Below are 14,144 nucleotides of genomic sequence, written 5' to 3' on the forward strand. Positions count from 1 at the left end.
AATTCTGCAGACGAAGACTATTCTACACGTTGTTTCCAGGTGAGACTAAAAAAACACAAACCCAGTTTGTAACAAATTTGAACAGCCAATGATATTCTGCCGGAATTTATACTTAATTAATAGGAACCCACTGAACGCACCCGTTTTAAAGTCTACAGACGATCGACTAGCCTATTTAAATGTGAACGTAATTCAGTCCTAATTACTGTTTACAGTGCAGTGATTTTATTTGCCTTAAATCTTGGATTCATATCTGAGACCTGATGTAAGTTACCCATCCCTAAACCAAATAGTGTAATCTCACTTTACGTGGCTACTGACAGTCTGGGGAGGAGCTTGTACTTTAAGATGTTGCTTTGGGATTTAAATCGGTAGGACTGATTTGTCAGGTCACTGGTGTGGGATAGGGAAGTGGAAGGTAGGTAGTCAAACGTTGCTAGGCTGGGGCACAAACAAACGGCGCTAAAAAGAACCACAGCTCCAGCTCCAAGATACCGATTGTAGCGCGGAATCAATATGAGTTTCACAATCGAAGAGAGAGGAAAGAGCAATACACAGGACTACAGAGTGTTCTTCAGTAAGTGCAACGGTTTCACTTTTTCTTCCGTCAAGTCCAGCTTCATTATATCCATGCACTGCACATAAAAATACGGTATACCACCGGTGTATTCTTTTTTTAGAATTAAGAACAGAAAGATGTTATTTAGCAGTGGGGATTGTCAAATTGGGAAGTCCTGTCAGCCCTAGTCATTCACTGCGTTACCTTCACTTGACAGGGATAGGCCGCCTGCCTTCCATAAAGACAACCTTGACAGCTATGCCAATGATTTGCGTGTCATTTGACGGAAAGCATTCAGCTACTTAAAATTAACTTAAAGTATACAAGGCAGACCTTCGACTTAGCGTGTTAGCTCAACGGAAATAGTAGTCTTAACAACTAACGCTCACACGCTTTGATAAATTAGAGTTCTTAAAAAAATGTTTAGGCTACTTCTTATCAACTAGGTAATTGTAATGGTAGTATTAGGCTACCGCCCAATATGTTTTCAGCGTGTTTATTTACTCTGACTTGAAACTCAAACGCACTCTGATGAATTGTTGGAAGTGGCCTACCTGTACAGGAAGATGGACCGTCCACATCCTGATTTTGTCAGTGTAATTTGGCTTATTGCAGGTAGCAACACTACTTGGCAGTAGGCTATAACATAAATCAAAATGTATATTCCTGAATACCTTCAGTACACTGACCTGAGTAAGGTTGTGAGGACATGCTTTTCCTTATCACATTGCGGTTGATGTAGAATGTAAAACGTTACCCCATTAGCTCTGTGACTTGACTACTTTGTAGCCCATGATGTTCCGTTGATGGAGTGAAAACGGTGTTACTGTACAGTGGGATGCTATGGCAGTCTGTTTGCTTTTGTTTGTATACATAACACAACAAAGCAAGTTATGCAACTGTAATTTTATTTATCTTGTCTCTACAGAAAATTCAGAAGGAAGGTATATTTCACCATTCCATGACATACCAATATATGCAGATGAATCTGAGGTAATGCCTGCCATACTTGTTTTTCAAAATTGAGTCTCCCATCTTTCTCTCCCACAATTTTGATTCAGCCATCACCAGGCTTCCATTTTCATAGAAATTGAAAAGCGTGGCCTTTTTTTGAAAGATTTTTCCACTTTGCCTACAATTATACCATTGCTTGTTGACTCAGGTTGTTCAACTACAGCATATGTGCTGCTGTATGAGTGCTCTGTAACAAAACATCACTGTAAGTGGTTCTAACACTTACAGACTTACACACACCCTCCTACTCCTCTGCAATGTTACAAAGTTATAAAGGTTGCACTATATTTGATAATCAACAGGCATTCCAACTATAGCAATGTTATAGTATAGATATACATGTTGATCATTTGTCAGTTATAATAACAATCAACTGGTATATGGTCACAATCTTATTAAGAAAGGGCATTTCCTGTCTTTGAATATGATATGTTAGAGACGCGTACACGGAGAACTTTTACCTAAATCTTTTATTTAAATCCTAGATGTGAAGCTGACAAATGGGTGATATTTTCCTTCACTCGGTGCCACACTTAATGTTGAAAGGTAACCAAGCAATAACTGACCCAATTAGGCAATTAGATTAGGTGATTTTTGCGTCGTGTTTTGTACATATAAGGCGAGACGAAGAGGTTCCTGTCTGTATACTGAAAGAGCACCAAGGCTGCATGGCTTGTTAGTTGTGATGAAATTCCCCATTGTGGGGAATTCCAGGGAATAGACGGACGTCAGCAGCCGAAGGTAATAATCATATTTAATACAAACTGCAGCAGGGGACAGGCATACGCGGAGGTTATTCCAAGAGTGCAAGGTCCCAGGACCTCCATATATATACTCCTGAAATGTCCTTGGGGTGTGTTACAGCCAATGCCACGCTGCAGCCTCTGACATCATAGTTCATTCCCAGAGGCATGGAGCCGGGGTCGCTCATTATTTAGGCCTGGACGTCCAGGTCTTGGGAGGCCAATCTGACCCCAGACCTGGAATAGGGTTTTCCCCTAGAACTGCAAACACGTGGCTGTGGAGAGCAGGAAAGAGACACTGTCTCGCAAGCATACTGACGTTAGCCGTATGATAATGAACCGTGTACGCAGAAAAGCATATATGAAATGGATAATAACATGTTTTGCACCTGAGCCGCCCCACACGTGAGGAGGAAACTAATTGGGCAGGGAGGGGGGGAAGGGAGAGAAACTAATAATAAATAATAAAAATCTATGAACTCCCACATTCTGCAGTGTTATGGGAAGAGTACCTGGAACCACGGAAAACACTGCATTCCTACAGTGCTTCCTTATGTCAGGGTCTTGGCCCATGGTTCTGAATTCCGAACATGTTCTGGTTCTGAATGTGACAACTGTCTGAATTCTCCATTGCCCTGAGCACCAAATGCTCAAGGCAAACTGTCAATAGCGATCACAGTGATTAAACATGTATTTTGCAGCTGTACACATTTAATTATTTTAGAGTGTACTATATTTTATAGTAATTATAGTAACTACCCTGTGAAATCAACAACTTTTTTTGACTCAACATGTGCAGTCATTTGCAGCAGTCTTGGTAAACGGTGTGTGAGGGGTAGGGAATAATTTTAATTAATATTCTCTTGTCGTCCTTGTCGATAGTGCTAGTGGTTCTCCCTATAATCTTTTTTTTTTTTGATGCTGTTAGATTGCTTTGGTAGCGGTAGGTAATGTACTCAGGTGATAAGTAATGAAGGTAGTAGGTAATGATGCACTGAATGGAATTCTTTTAAAACTGTAGAAGTGTTTGCGATTTGCATTGTGAAGATGGTAACTCCATTAACCGCCACAATATCACCACACACGGTTCTCTAGAATTACTTTTTGTTGTGAAGATTTGCAATGTGTGCACTCGGTTTCATTAATTCTGATGTTAGTAATGTGAGCATCTGCCACACTTTTCCTGACGTATGTTTTTAACCTGATTGCCTGTGTAAGCATAAGGAAGCACTGAATCAGTATTTTTTGGAGTCACCCAAATATCACCGCGCTGATTGAATATCTGATTGAATATTGAAGACCTGCTCGCCTAATGCCGTAAAAATGAATTTCTTTGATTGCAATCACTATCAGTTCAGTGTGACATGAAATCACTGTAGCACTGTGGTATTCTCATGTTCGTATGCGTCTCGGAAATGCTAATGCCTCTGATTTGCCCATTGATTGTCTCACATACTTCATTAAGGCCTTGTACATCTGAGGTAATAGGCAGTTATCTAAATGTGAAACGAATAACTGAAACATCACCTTTAAAATAAATGATCAAAAGTGGTTGCCTAGAGAATGTTACTGCCGCAGATTCAATATAGAGAAAAAAAGACAGTGAAAAGTAAAAAGGGGAACAGATGATGTAATGTTTGGAGAAACATCTACAAGTTTAGTTGCTTAAGGATTCAAAATGAATTTCAGTGCAAACTGACAATAAAGTTGTATCGTATCGTATTGTATCATATGTACAGACATAAAAAAAATTCTTTTTTTTTTTGCACAGTTATAGATTCATCCTTAGTCGAACCATGCAGTGATTTCTAGAATACATGCAAGAGAGGTTAAAAAACCCAAGAGGGCTTATGCAAGGACCTCCCCTATAGAGAACATCACTAAACTCAATAATCAAAAAAGAATGAGCACTAAAGAGGGATGATGGGGAAAGTCCACATTATGTTCTATAGAGAGATTCCAAACCCAAAATATGTTACATTTCAGCTTTAAGCAGACGCTCTTATCCAGAGCAACTTGCACAGATATCATTTTGCATACAATACGTTTACACGGACAGATTTTTATTTAAGTGGTTCAGCATAAGTACCTTTCTCAAGGGTACAATGGCTGCACTCCAGCTGGGAATATAAACAACAACCTTTGAGTTACAACAAGCCGAGTTCCCTAGCCGTTATGCTACACTGCTACCCATGCAGTAGGGACTGAGCTCTAGGCAGGGTGTGAAAACAAACACGAAGGCTGAGAAGCACGATTATGCCTCTGTCTTGGCTAAATGTGACACAGTCTCAGAGATCATTGGCTATCACTGATGTTCGCTGCAGCATTTTGCCATGTAGGAAGTAGCTGGCTGTGAATGCCCCACGCTCTACGGAAGCACAAAAGAACTGACTCATCCGACTGCCGCTAATCAAATATGTTGGAGTGGGCGTTGTTGATTCTAAAAATTCCAAGTTCATCAATGATTCAATGGTTGTAACAGGATTATTCACGAAGAAACCCAAAGAATTAACTAATCATGATGACATAATAGGAAAAAACGTGTTCAGTAGTTCCATGCCTTAATGCAAGAAGCTCATTGGCTATTTTGGCATTACAAACACATGTGAAAAGGTCGCATTGCTCTTACCATTACAGTGGATTAATTACCATTACAGTGGATTAATGAATTCATGTTATACTTCCATGGTAAGATCTTGAGTATACACACTGCTGGAAAAAAGAGTTGTGCGTGTCAAAAACTGTGTATGATAATTAATTTTATATACGTTTCATGACGTATGATGTGGCATGAATATTCCTTGTTGACAATGCATGTATTTTAGTTCTATAAATAAACATCCTCTTTGTTGATTCGAAACAATATATTGAAATTGGACCATTGACCTACACACTCTATGGCTAATATGAAAGATGAATTTCCAATTCCTGGTTCTGTGTTCTTTGAGGAGTGAAGTAAATGTGTATGAGTCTTCTTGACTTTGATAGCTCCTGCAGCAGTACCAAATATGAAGTGTTTCCTTTGTATACTTTCAGGTTTTTAGAAAATAAAGTTATGCTCTGAGATGGAGTATGTGCTTTATATTGTTTATTTAGCAAAGCATTCTGTAGTGTTAGATGGTAGACTTGATAAAACTCTAATTGGTCTTTTGATACATTAGGTTTCAAAAGACAGTAATTTCATATTTTCTCTTTCATAATACAGTACTATTGTAATCTGGTGCTGTGCCAATAGCCAGTGTTTCTGTTAGCATGCTGGCTAATAGTTTATTTGAATCTTGGCCATATTGTTTTTAGTGGTTTGGATTTGGGTTCTTTGCTCATGCCACAAATTTAAATTATGTGAGCACTGCTTGAAATGCTCGACCAAGCTTAAAAAAGGACCCTGGATTGTTATATTTTAGAACGTATCGCAAAACAATCTAATTATAGGCTACTCACACACACACAGTCCTGCCTGTTTAATAAGAAAAAATATATGGTAATTAAAGCAGAACAACATCCCCTGGAAATTTAAAACCCTAAAACTCATTAACTCAAGTTGTAGCCACAGGGATGTGGAAAAACTCAAATTTGAACTATTTGTTAGGCTAAACTTTTGAGGTAGAAACAGTCAGACTCAGCTCAGATTAAATTAATGCCATGCAGCTGCAGGCTACCGGCAAATCTGAAGAGTCTTGCAGGAAAACAGATGCCCTTTATAATTCCATTTAGTTTTTTAAAATGTGTTTCCATTTGGGAAAATGTTTTTTTTTTCAAAAACTTAAATGTAACTGAGATGTGAACTATTCATAATAGTTTATCCACATGGCAATAATGTATATTTGTTCATACCTTAATTATTTAGATTTTGAATTTTAGATAACTTGTTTACATTTTTTCCCCATTCAGAATGTCTTCCATGCTGTGATTGAAGTTCCCAGGTGGACAAATGCCAAGATGGAGGTGAGATGTATCTAAATATTAGCAGCGCAAAGGACTTGTGGACCTGCACACACTCATATACATATAAGTGCTGCAATTCTCATAATGTTTGGTTGTGGGTGTCTTACGCAGTAGACGGGCTTCTTAATTAGCTTTCTGTGTCTAATTAAAGCTGCAATAGGTTACTTTTTTAAAGATATCAGGGAACAGTCATGCTTAATTGGTAGCAATCATAGAGCTGCTGTTGGAGAACTCCAGTACCATACACTGTGTGTTTATACTCTCAAATTCTGTATTTAAAAATCCAGGGGTTCGGCCCAAGTTCTTGTTTTCAAAACCAAGTGGTTTGAAATGTGATCCGCCCTGTCTCTGACATTTGGCTGTGAACCAGCCTACAATGAGACTGACCTTGGCGCGTTCACATGAGGATACACGGAGCTAGATGCGCTGAGAAAGAAAGCTGGATGTGCTGTGAAAGAATGAAAGAGTTTCGGCAATAGATCTAGTAGGTTATGACTTGTTCCTACATCACTGGTGCTATCTAATCCCAGAAAGAAGAAGAGAAAACTGGATAGAGCTCGCTGTAAAACTGGAATAAACATCAGAGCATTGGCTGTCCAAGCACATGCTCTGCCATATAACTGCTTGACTCAGCACCCTATTATACAATTAGAATGGCGTGACATTAAGTTACTTTGAAAAAGGTGTGTCTCTCTTTCCCTGTGGGCTGGACCAGCGGGTGTTAAAATTTTCGAAATGTTTTCGCAACATGGCAGCCATTCCGAAAGTTGCAGCTTCAGCCCGACTCCGTAAATGTTAGGCACGACTGAACATTACCATGGCGATAAGTGCCAGTGTATATTTGGTAGTTTGGAGGAAATTAATTCTTCCATAAAGGAAACTGCCTGAAGATGTTCCTGTATTATCAATTTTGCCTGCAGTAGGAAACTATCATCTGCATGATGTGGGAGAGTCTACCCTTTTCAAGTGAAGTGGGTTTTCACATCAAATGGTGGATGGCATTTTGAGGTTTCTTGCTCTTTATTTCATACTGCTGCCTCATGAACTGAAATGGAAAGGTTGTGTTCTCATCTTGGAAATCCAATTAAACTCAGCCTGTCATTTCTGAGAAGTATAGAAAAATACACAGGTGCATGCTCTTCTGCCTGCAAATGCAATACCGTCCATTTTCCAATGCACTACACATTCTCCATTACTTATTTCCACAAGATGGGTCGGATAAATGTTGTTCTCTCTTTCAGATTGCTACCAAGGACCCGCTAAACCCTTTGAAACAGGATGTAAAAAAGGGCCGTTTGCGCTACGTGGCTAATGTGTTTCCACACAAAGGTTACATCTGGAACTATGGAGCGATTCCTCAGGCAGGTCATTTCCGGGCCAGATTTGGCACCTATTTAATGGAATTTGATGTTCATGGTCCACGGTCGCAGCTCTAAAGGTTAATCGAATACTTAAGGCTCAAAAATTAACTCACAGCCTGGGTTCTTGTGATTATTTTCATAATAATTAGCGATTTTGTCCTCATGGACGCAAATCTAATTAATTTGGCTGTTTCTAATCCTCGCATTGATCCTTTTCAGTGTTCATTTAACCGAGACTGCTTCTGCTCCATTTTGTTTTGACTGGCCTATTTCTCCCTGGCAGACATGGGAAGATCCGTGCCACAAAGATGGGGACACTGGTTGTTGTGGGGACAATGACCCCATAGATATCTGTGATATTGGTAACAAGGTAGTGCCCTATTTTTGATTTTTATCAAATATATAGTATAATGCCTTTGTGCTCTATAATGTATGCTTGTTTGGAACTAAGCTCTTCATCATGAAAATACTGAAATTCTACTGAGCATTAAAGGAAATGATCATTAATGATTATTAATTTATGGTTAATAAAATGTATGTACAGTAAATCCTGTATCTCCTCTTCAGTAACCGGCTATCTTTTCAGTGACCCGCTTTCCTAATGTTTATAGGTTGGGTTTTATCAATGGCGATCGTAAGTTTTTTCAGTTAAACGCTCAGCTTTTCATCAGCTTTTCATCAGTATTCCTTGCATATCAAGGGTTAAACAAGAGTAAAACAATCCAAAAGAGTGGACTGAAGTCTTGGTGTATAGGGCATCCTTGGCTTTTAAGAAAGCCGTTATTGCGTGGCAAGCTCAAGGATATTCCAACATTTAGTTTAGAAATTTAAGGCTTTGAACACCCCTAATGGTGAGTGCCGGTGCATCATTGTTACCACCCCAGGGATGTCCAGAGGTAAAGTGGAGTAAACAAAAAATAAAAATAAAAAACTGGTGGAGTTGGGTAAAATAACGGAGGGGGTGGGAACTGACAACAAGCAACTGGAATAAAACGATCAAGGTGTGTATTTAATTACTTTATTAATTAATATTAATAAAGTTAAATGTGTGGCTCAGCTCAGTTTATATTCAAGGATATATCTAGAGCAAGTGAAGTGCAATTCAAATGATTTTTGTATTTTTTGTTTCACTTAAGGTGTGCTCACGTGGAGAAGTTATTCAAGTGAAGGTTTTGGGCACTCTGGCACTGATCGATGAGGGCGAGACTGATTGGAAAGTCATCGTAATCAACGTGGAAGACCCTGAAGCCAAGGCCTTTGACAGTATGGGCAATTCTTTGACGTTAATAACAGGCTAAGGTGAATGTGGAGCTGCTCAGTGGCCAACAATAGAGGATTGTGGTTGTACTGGGCAGCTCCCAGGTGTGAATGTGTATGAGTGTGAAGCAGGGCGTTCCTGCAAAAGAGCATTCGTGCTCAGTGAACCTACCCTGGGTAAATAAAGGTAAAAAAAAAAAAAAGTAAATGAAAGTTTGTGCCCAAAGTTATGTGTACCTGCGCACGTGCGCTTGATTCCCACAGATATCGACGATGTGAGACGCCTGAAGCCTGGCTACCTGGAAGCCACGGTGGATTGGTTTAAACGGTACAAAGTTCCTGATGGGAAACCTGAAAACCAGTTTGCGTTCAACGGAGAGTTCAAAGATAAGGTAATGAACTTACCACGAAGTGCTGTTGTTAAGGCAACTGGCAAAAAAGCTTCACTTAAAAGGGAGGCCTTGAAATCAGAAGATGCTCGTTCTCGCACATCCCCTGTCAGTGAGGTTCCAGCAAATCACAACCACTCTACTATATGTGTCATTTGTAGTGTTGTAAAATAATCCTAATTTGAATAATCCTAATGAATTACAAACCTCATAAAATGTATGTGTTGTACATAAGAAAGGAAAAGCATTTTTAGAAATGTTTTGACTAGCATCTTTCAGTACGTTGTATGTAACAAACTTGTTGTGTAAGCTTGTTGTGCATCTCTGCTACTGCCTGTTTACTTTTTGTAAGTCTTATGCTACGGTCAGCCATTAGGGACTTTCATTTCTTGATATGAATCTATGTATGCCCCTGCATACAAATTTTTACCAGGGAATATGTATGGAAGCAAAGCAGCATCCATTGCTTTTCCCCAAGGCCACATTACTCCCATTGTCAACCATTTGTTTTGTTCTTGTTTAAATTAAATTTGTTGTTTCATCACTTTCAAGGCTTGGAAGTGTTAGACCTCTGTTTTGCATTTGCTGTGTGTGGCCGGACTTAAATGAGTTGTTCCAGATTTTAAGAATGACTGATTGTATCATTTATTTTTGGTTGGCGTCATATTGTACAAGTTTTTCATTCTGTGTATATTAAGTACTATTTATAGTAAAAACAAATATAAATGTCTGGCAAGTTGAAATTGTTACTGAGATTTATTTTGTAATTTTTTTAATTAATGTTGTTACTGTGATGGACCTGTTTCCTGGGATATCAGTATGTTCTGTTTATTAATAATAATAATAATAATAATAATAATAATAATAATAATAATGGCATTTGTTCCTAACCAAGCAATGGTACAGTCATAGGGCATATGCGTTAACATTTATTCTCTTTGCGTTGTGTTGACGAAAAGTCAACATACTTGCACAATACAGTTTGGGCTTTGTTTCTCTGCAGGACTTTGCCATTGACGTAATCAAGAGCACCCATGGCTTTTGGAAAGCACTTATCTCTCAAGAGACTGATGCTGCGGACCTGAACCGGTGAGTCATGCAATCTGTATGTAATGCTCTCTTTCCTGCGAGGACTTCAGTTCTTTTCTGTGCCTTTCATGTGTAACATGCCCTGTGAGGTTTGGCATTTCCTCAAACTTTTATCATCTGCAATTGATCGTGCATAATGCATCTAAGGATCTAAGGCTTCGCAGAATCTGACCTGGCGCTGTGGTTGCGTTTCAAGTCGGAAATGTTTATTGATTTCGGACATAATTTCAGATGCTAAAAAAAGATGACTTCTGTAGACCTCCACAGGTCTGACTTTCTGCCGGTAACGTTGGACTTGGACTAGTCGAATGATTAATTTCCAATATTGATTTTGTCAAAACGGGCCAATGTGCCTTGATTGAATATGTGAAGATATTTATGCACTCTTCATTTTATTAATGCAGTATGAACACCTGCCTCTCTGATAGCCCATTCTGCTGCTCAGACGATGATGCTAAAGCTGCTGTTGATGCAGTAAGTAATTTCTTCATGTCCACTGTAGGTATAATTATTCATCTTGGTGTGATGTGACAGACCTTACCTTTGAAATCTCAGAATAATGTGGTCATGTGATCACAGCCTGTATTTACTAATTATCTGATGCTTAATTCAAAATAATAACTATTTCAACAGTTGTTCATATTCCCATACAGGCTTATTCAGGAATGGTATCACTGTAATTATGGCGAATAACGTATCGCTTAATATTAATTTAAAAAAATTGTGGGTAGGTCATTTGAAAATCAATGACAAGGTGTTTTTAGCATAAATGCCATTGGTGTAGCAGAGATTTATATATGCTTGGTATGTCTAACAAGGATTTAATTTGTTTTCAGAATGAACACTATGTTCAGTATATGCTCTTAAAGAAGTTTGGTTGACAAACTTCTCACTTTCTGTTTTATTTTTATAGACACCCTCTTTTGATGACGAAGATCCCATTCCAGCAACAGGTGTGTAGAAACATAGAAAGTAAATGGCATTCTGTTGAATTAATAAAAATTTAAAGTTTCATAATTTAATAGAAAAATTTTAGTTTCTCTTTGATGAAAGGACATGGTAATTTACCATTACCTGTGGTAGTGTTTCAGGTACAGATGTTCCAAAAATATGTTTAAATTTCTGTTTCTATTTTCAGCTGACAAATGGTACTACTATGAGAAAAAGTAACCATACATGAAGACCTGAGGTGTGGACTCAAACTCCATCTCTCCTTAGGAAGTGTACTTGAAACGGTCATATTTTTGGTGCATGGTACATGATCTCACTTAAGTTAGGATATGGATAATAAATGATAGACATCATAATTGCAGCTCATGAAAAATGCCTCACTTTATTTAAGCTTTATTTGTGCATATCTCTACAGAGTGTCATATGTGACATTTACCACAAGAAACGTTTGTCTCCTGTGATTTATCACCTGTTTTTTTGTCCGAGTACACCTCTGTAGGATTTTCCAGTGTCAGGTTGTTTCAAATTGGCAAATGAAAATTCATCTGATTTTTATTTGCATAACAGTTATTATGTTATTGTATATGCAATTCACTGCCGAGTGGACCATCTTAAACTGTCAAATAAATCAAGAACTTGACTACTCTCTTTTTCTGTGTATTGATTAACCTCTTTCTCCATTTCTAATGACACAGATTTTTTAAAAATCATACAATGTCTTAATAACCTTTCTCTACAACTGTGCTGTTTCATGCATACACTGCCATACAAGGACTGTGTGAATGGGAACACATTCAGATTGTGTGTGACCACTGAATCCTAATTTTTTCCTACAGGTTACATATTTGAATGACAACCCAAGGGAACAAGTAACAAAATCCTAAGTTTATTCATTATGACAGTAACTTTGTGGAATCGACGAATGAAGATCAAAACATACTCTGAATCAGATTTAAGATCAAATAAACTTATTAAATAAATTATAAACAAGGTTGTGGAATTATACACTGATAGAATATAGGTTCAATATACATGCTTAACTGTAAAAAAAAGATGTTGCTGAGAGAATTACAGACCAGTAAACCAGTCCTAGTCAGAGATTACCTAACTTCCATCTTCAGCACAACAGGAACAAAGACAGGAAGTAGGAAGTGGAGCAACACTCAACAAAGACACAGCCACAATTTTCAGAGTGCAGTTTCAGCATTTAGAAGGTTATTTTACCGAAACTAAGAACATGTCTAACATGTTTAACATGGTTAGACAACTAGCCCTGAAAGTTTCAGATCCAAAAATATCCTGCTGGCGTGATCACCTCGATCCAGCTTTTCTGAAATTGACAGCCAATGCCATAGCAGAGCCATTGACGTATATATGTAATCTGACCCTTGAAACTGATGTTATCCCTAAGATTAGTTAATCTGATTGTTGTTCCCCTTTCATACGGGGGAGACCCCACCCTTCGTAATAACTACAGGACTATTTCTAAATTAAAGCCTAAAACCTATTTCTGGATCTATTTGCACATTTTGCTGTGAGGATTGTCTCAAGAATCCGAAAATGAAAGCTAACAATTCCACACGCGCCAGGGGATGCATAAATGCACATCGAATCATTTTCCAGGAGAGATTTGTTTGCAAGTGCAAGAACATATTTGTGAACCAATTATTTTCATTTGTGAACCAGCTACAACAGCTAGTAGTGGAACAGCTGCATTTATTTTTAGATCAGTCACATTTATTTGTGGATCAGTTGCATTTATTTGTGGATCAGTTGCATTTATTTCTGAACCAATTATTTTAATAAGTTCTGAAAAATAATTGTGGATCTTGTTCATTCTATTTATTTATTTAAATCTGGCACAATAAATCCCCCATGTATACATGGCCAGTGTAAGTGACTTGCATTGGACGCTGCTGTCTTCCAGAAGATAGTGAAGCAAGGCAGGAAGTGGTGTGACGTGTGAATTTGGGTTGGTTGAAACAACTGGTGAGTACCTGCATTCTGGACCAGTGTCAGTGGCCTGATGGCAAGGCTTTGGCTATACTCTAGATGAAACATTACTTTGATCAGTAGCTGAGGGGGTCTTGTGGGTTATGAAACCTTAAAAACAGACTACAGAAGTATACTGGAACATCCGTGACAGGGTGAGGCATTTTTCTGTTCTGTTTCTGCAGTTGTAACTAGTCAAGTATCATAGCTTCCTTTCTAATACACTGCCGATTCTAAATGTTTCGGGGAAATGCCAAGACATTTGTGTTCCAGCGCGTTCAATTACAAACTAACTGTCACTTATTTATGTAATTTAAAATGTCAGCTGGTGTCAGAGTTTTCTGCCTGGTGTGTTAATGTAGGAAAGTGTCCTGGAAAGGAAATTTTGAAAGCTGGAGCTGTCATTTGCAGGTGTGGAGCTTAGTGTAGCCTCTTTCAGGTGCAAATGACACAAAGTCAGCAGTAACTATGTTATTTTGAATATAGTGTGACATAAAAGTGAAAACAACACTTGGCTTAGCCTGTAAATATGTCAGGCTCATGTTTCTAAATCCTAGTCCTGGGAATTCTACATCAACAAGGGTCTCATTTTAAAAACCGCTTCAGTGAGCTATCAGATAAAAAGAATTTAAAGAGGAAATAGATGACACTCTATTGTTCCATTCCCAAATAATTATTGCATTTGTGTGCAAATAGCATCAATTAAATGGGACATTCTCTTCCATGCTTTGGTCCTTTATCTGCAGTACCAGAACACTAGATACTATACTATTGCATGCAATAATGGTTTATTTTATTCAATTTGCTCTTTTTTGAGGAAAATATATTTTTGAATGAAGCCAGC

General features: G+C 38.2%; 1 protein-coding gene across 1 annotated transcript; it reads left to right on the plus strand.

Annotated features, from left to right (window-relative positions):
* The first annotated feature begins 353 nt into the window (after positions 1 to 353).
* On the plus strand, positions 354 to 11,948 carry ppa1a (inorganic pyrophosphatase 1a). Its single transcript, XM_064318982.1, has 11 exons — positions 354 to 577; positions 1,488 to 1,552; positions 6,208 to 6,261; positions 7,503 to 7,622; positions 7,906 to 7,992; positions 8,759 to 8,885; positions 9,144 to 9,271; positions 10,272 to 10,357; positions 10,762 to 10,831; positions 11,271 to 11,310; positions 11,496 to 11,948. The coding sequence occupies exons 1-11, from the start codon at positions 517 to 519 to the stop codon at positions 11,525 to 11,527; spliced, it is 870 nt and encodes a 289-aa protein (XP_064175052.1). The 5' UTR covers positions 354 to 516; the 3' UTR covers positions 11,528 to 11,948.
* Positions 11,949 to 14,144: the final 2,196 nt, after the last annotated feature.

This window comes from Anguilla rostrata, chromosome 2 (assembly GCF_018555375.3).
Source record: "Anguilla rostrata isolate EN2019 chromosome 2, ASM1855537v3, whole genome shotgun sequence".
NCBI lineage: Eukaryota > Metazoa > Chordata > Actinopteri > Anguilliformes > Anguillidae > Anguilla > Anguilla rostrata.

Bases quoted from the DNA above. Each gene is read 5' to 3' on its own strand.
- ppa1a (XM_064318982.1), top strand. From the start codon at position 517: ATGAGTTTCACAATCGAAGAGAGAGGAAAGAGCAATACACAGGACTAC. The intron at 578-1,487 runs GTAAGTGCAACG...TTGTCTCTACAG, and splicing joins GGACTACAGAGTGTTCTTCA to AAAATTCAGAAGGAAGGTAT. The intron at 1,553-6,207 runs GTAATGCCTGCC...TTCCCCATTCAG, and splicing joins TATATGCAGATGAATCTGAG to AATGTCTTCCATGCTGTGAT.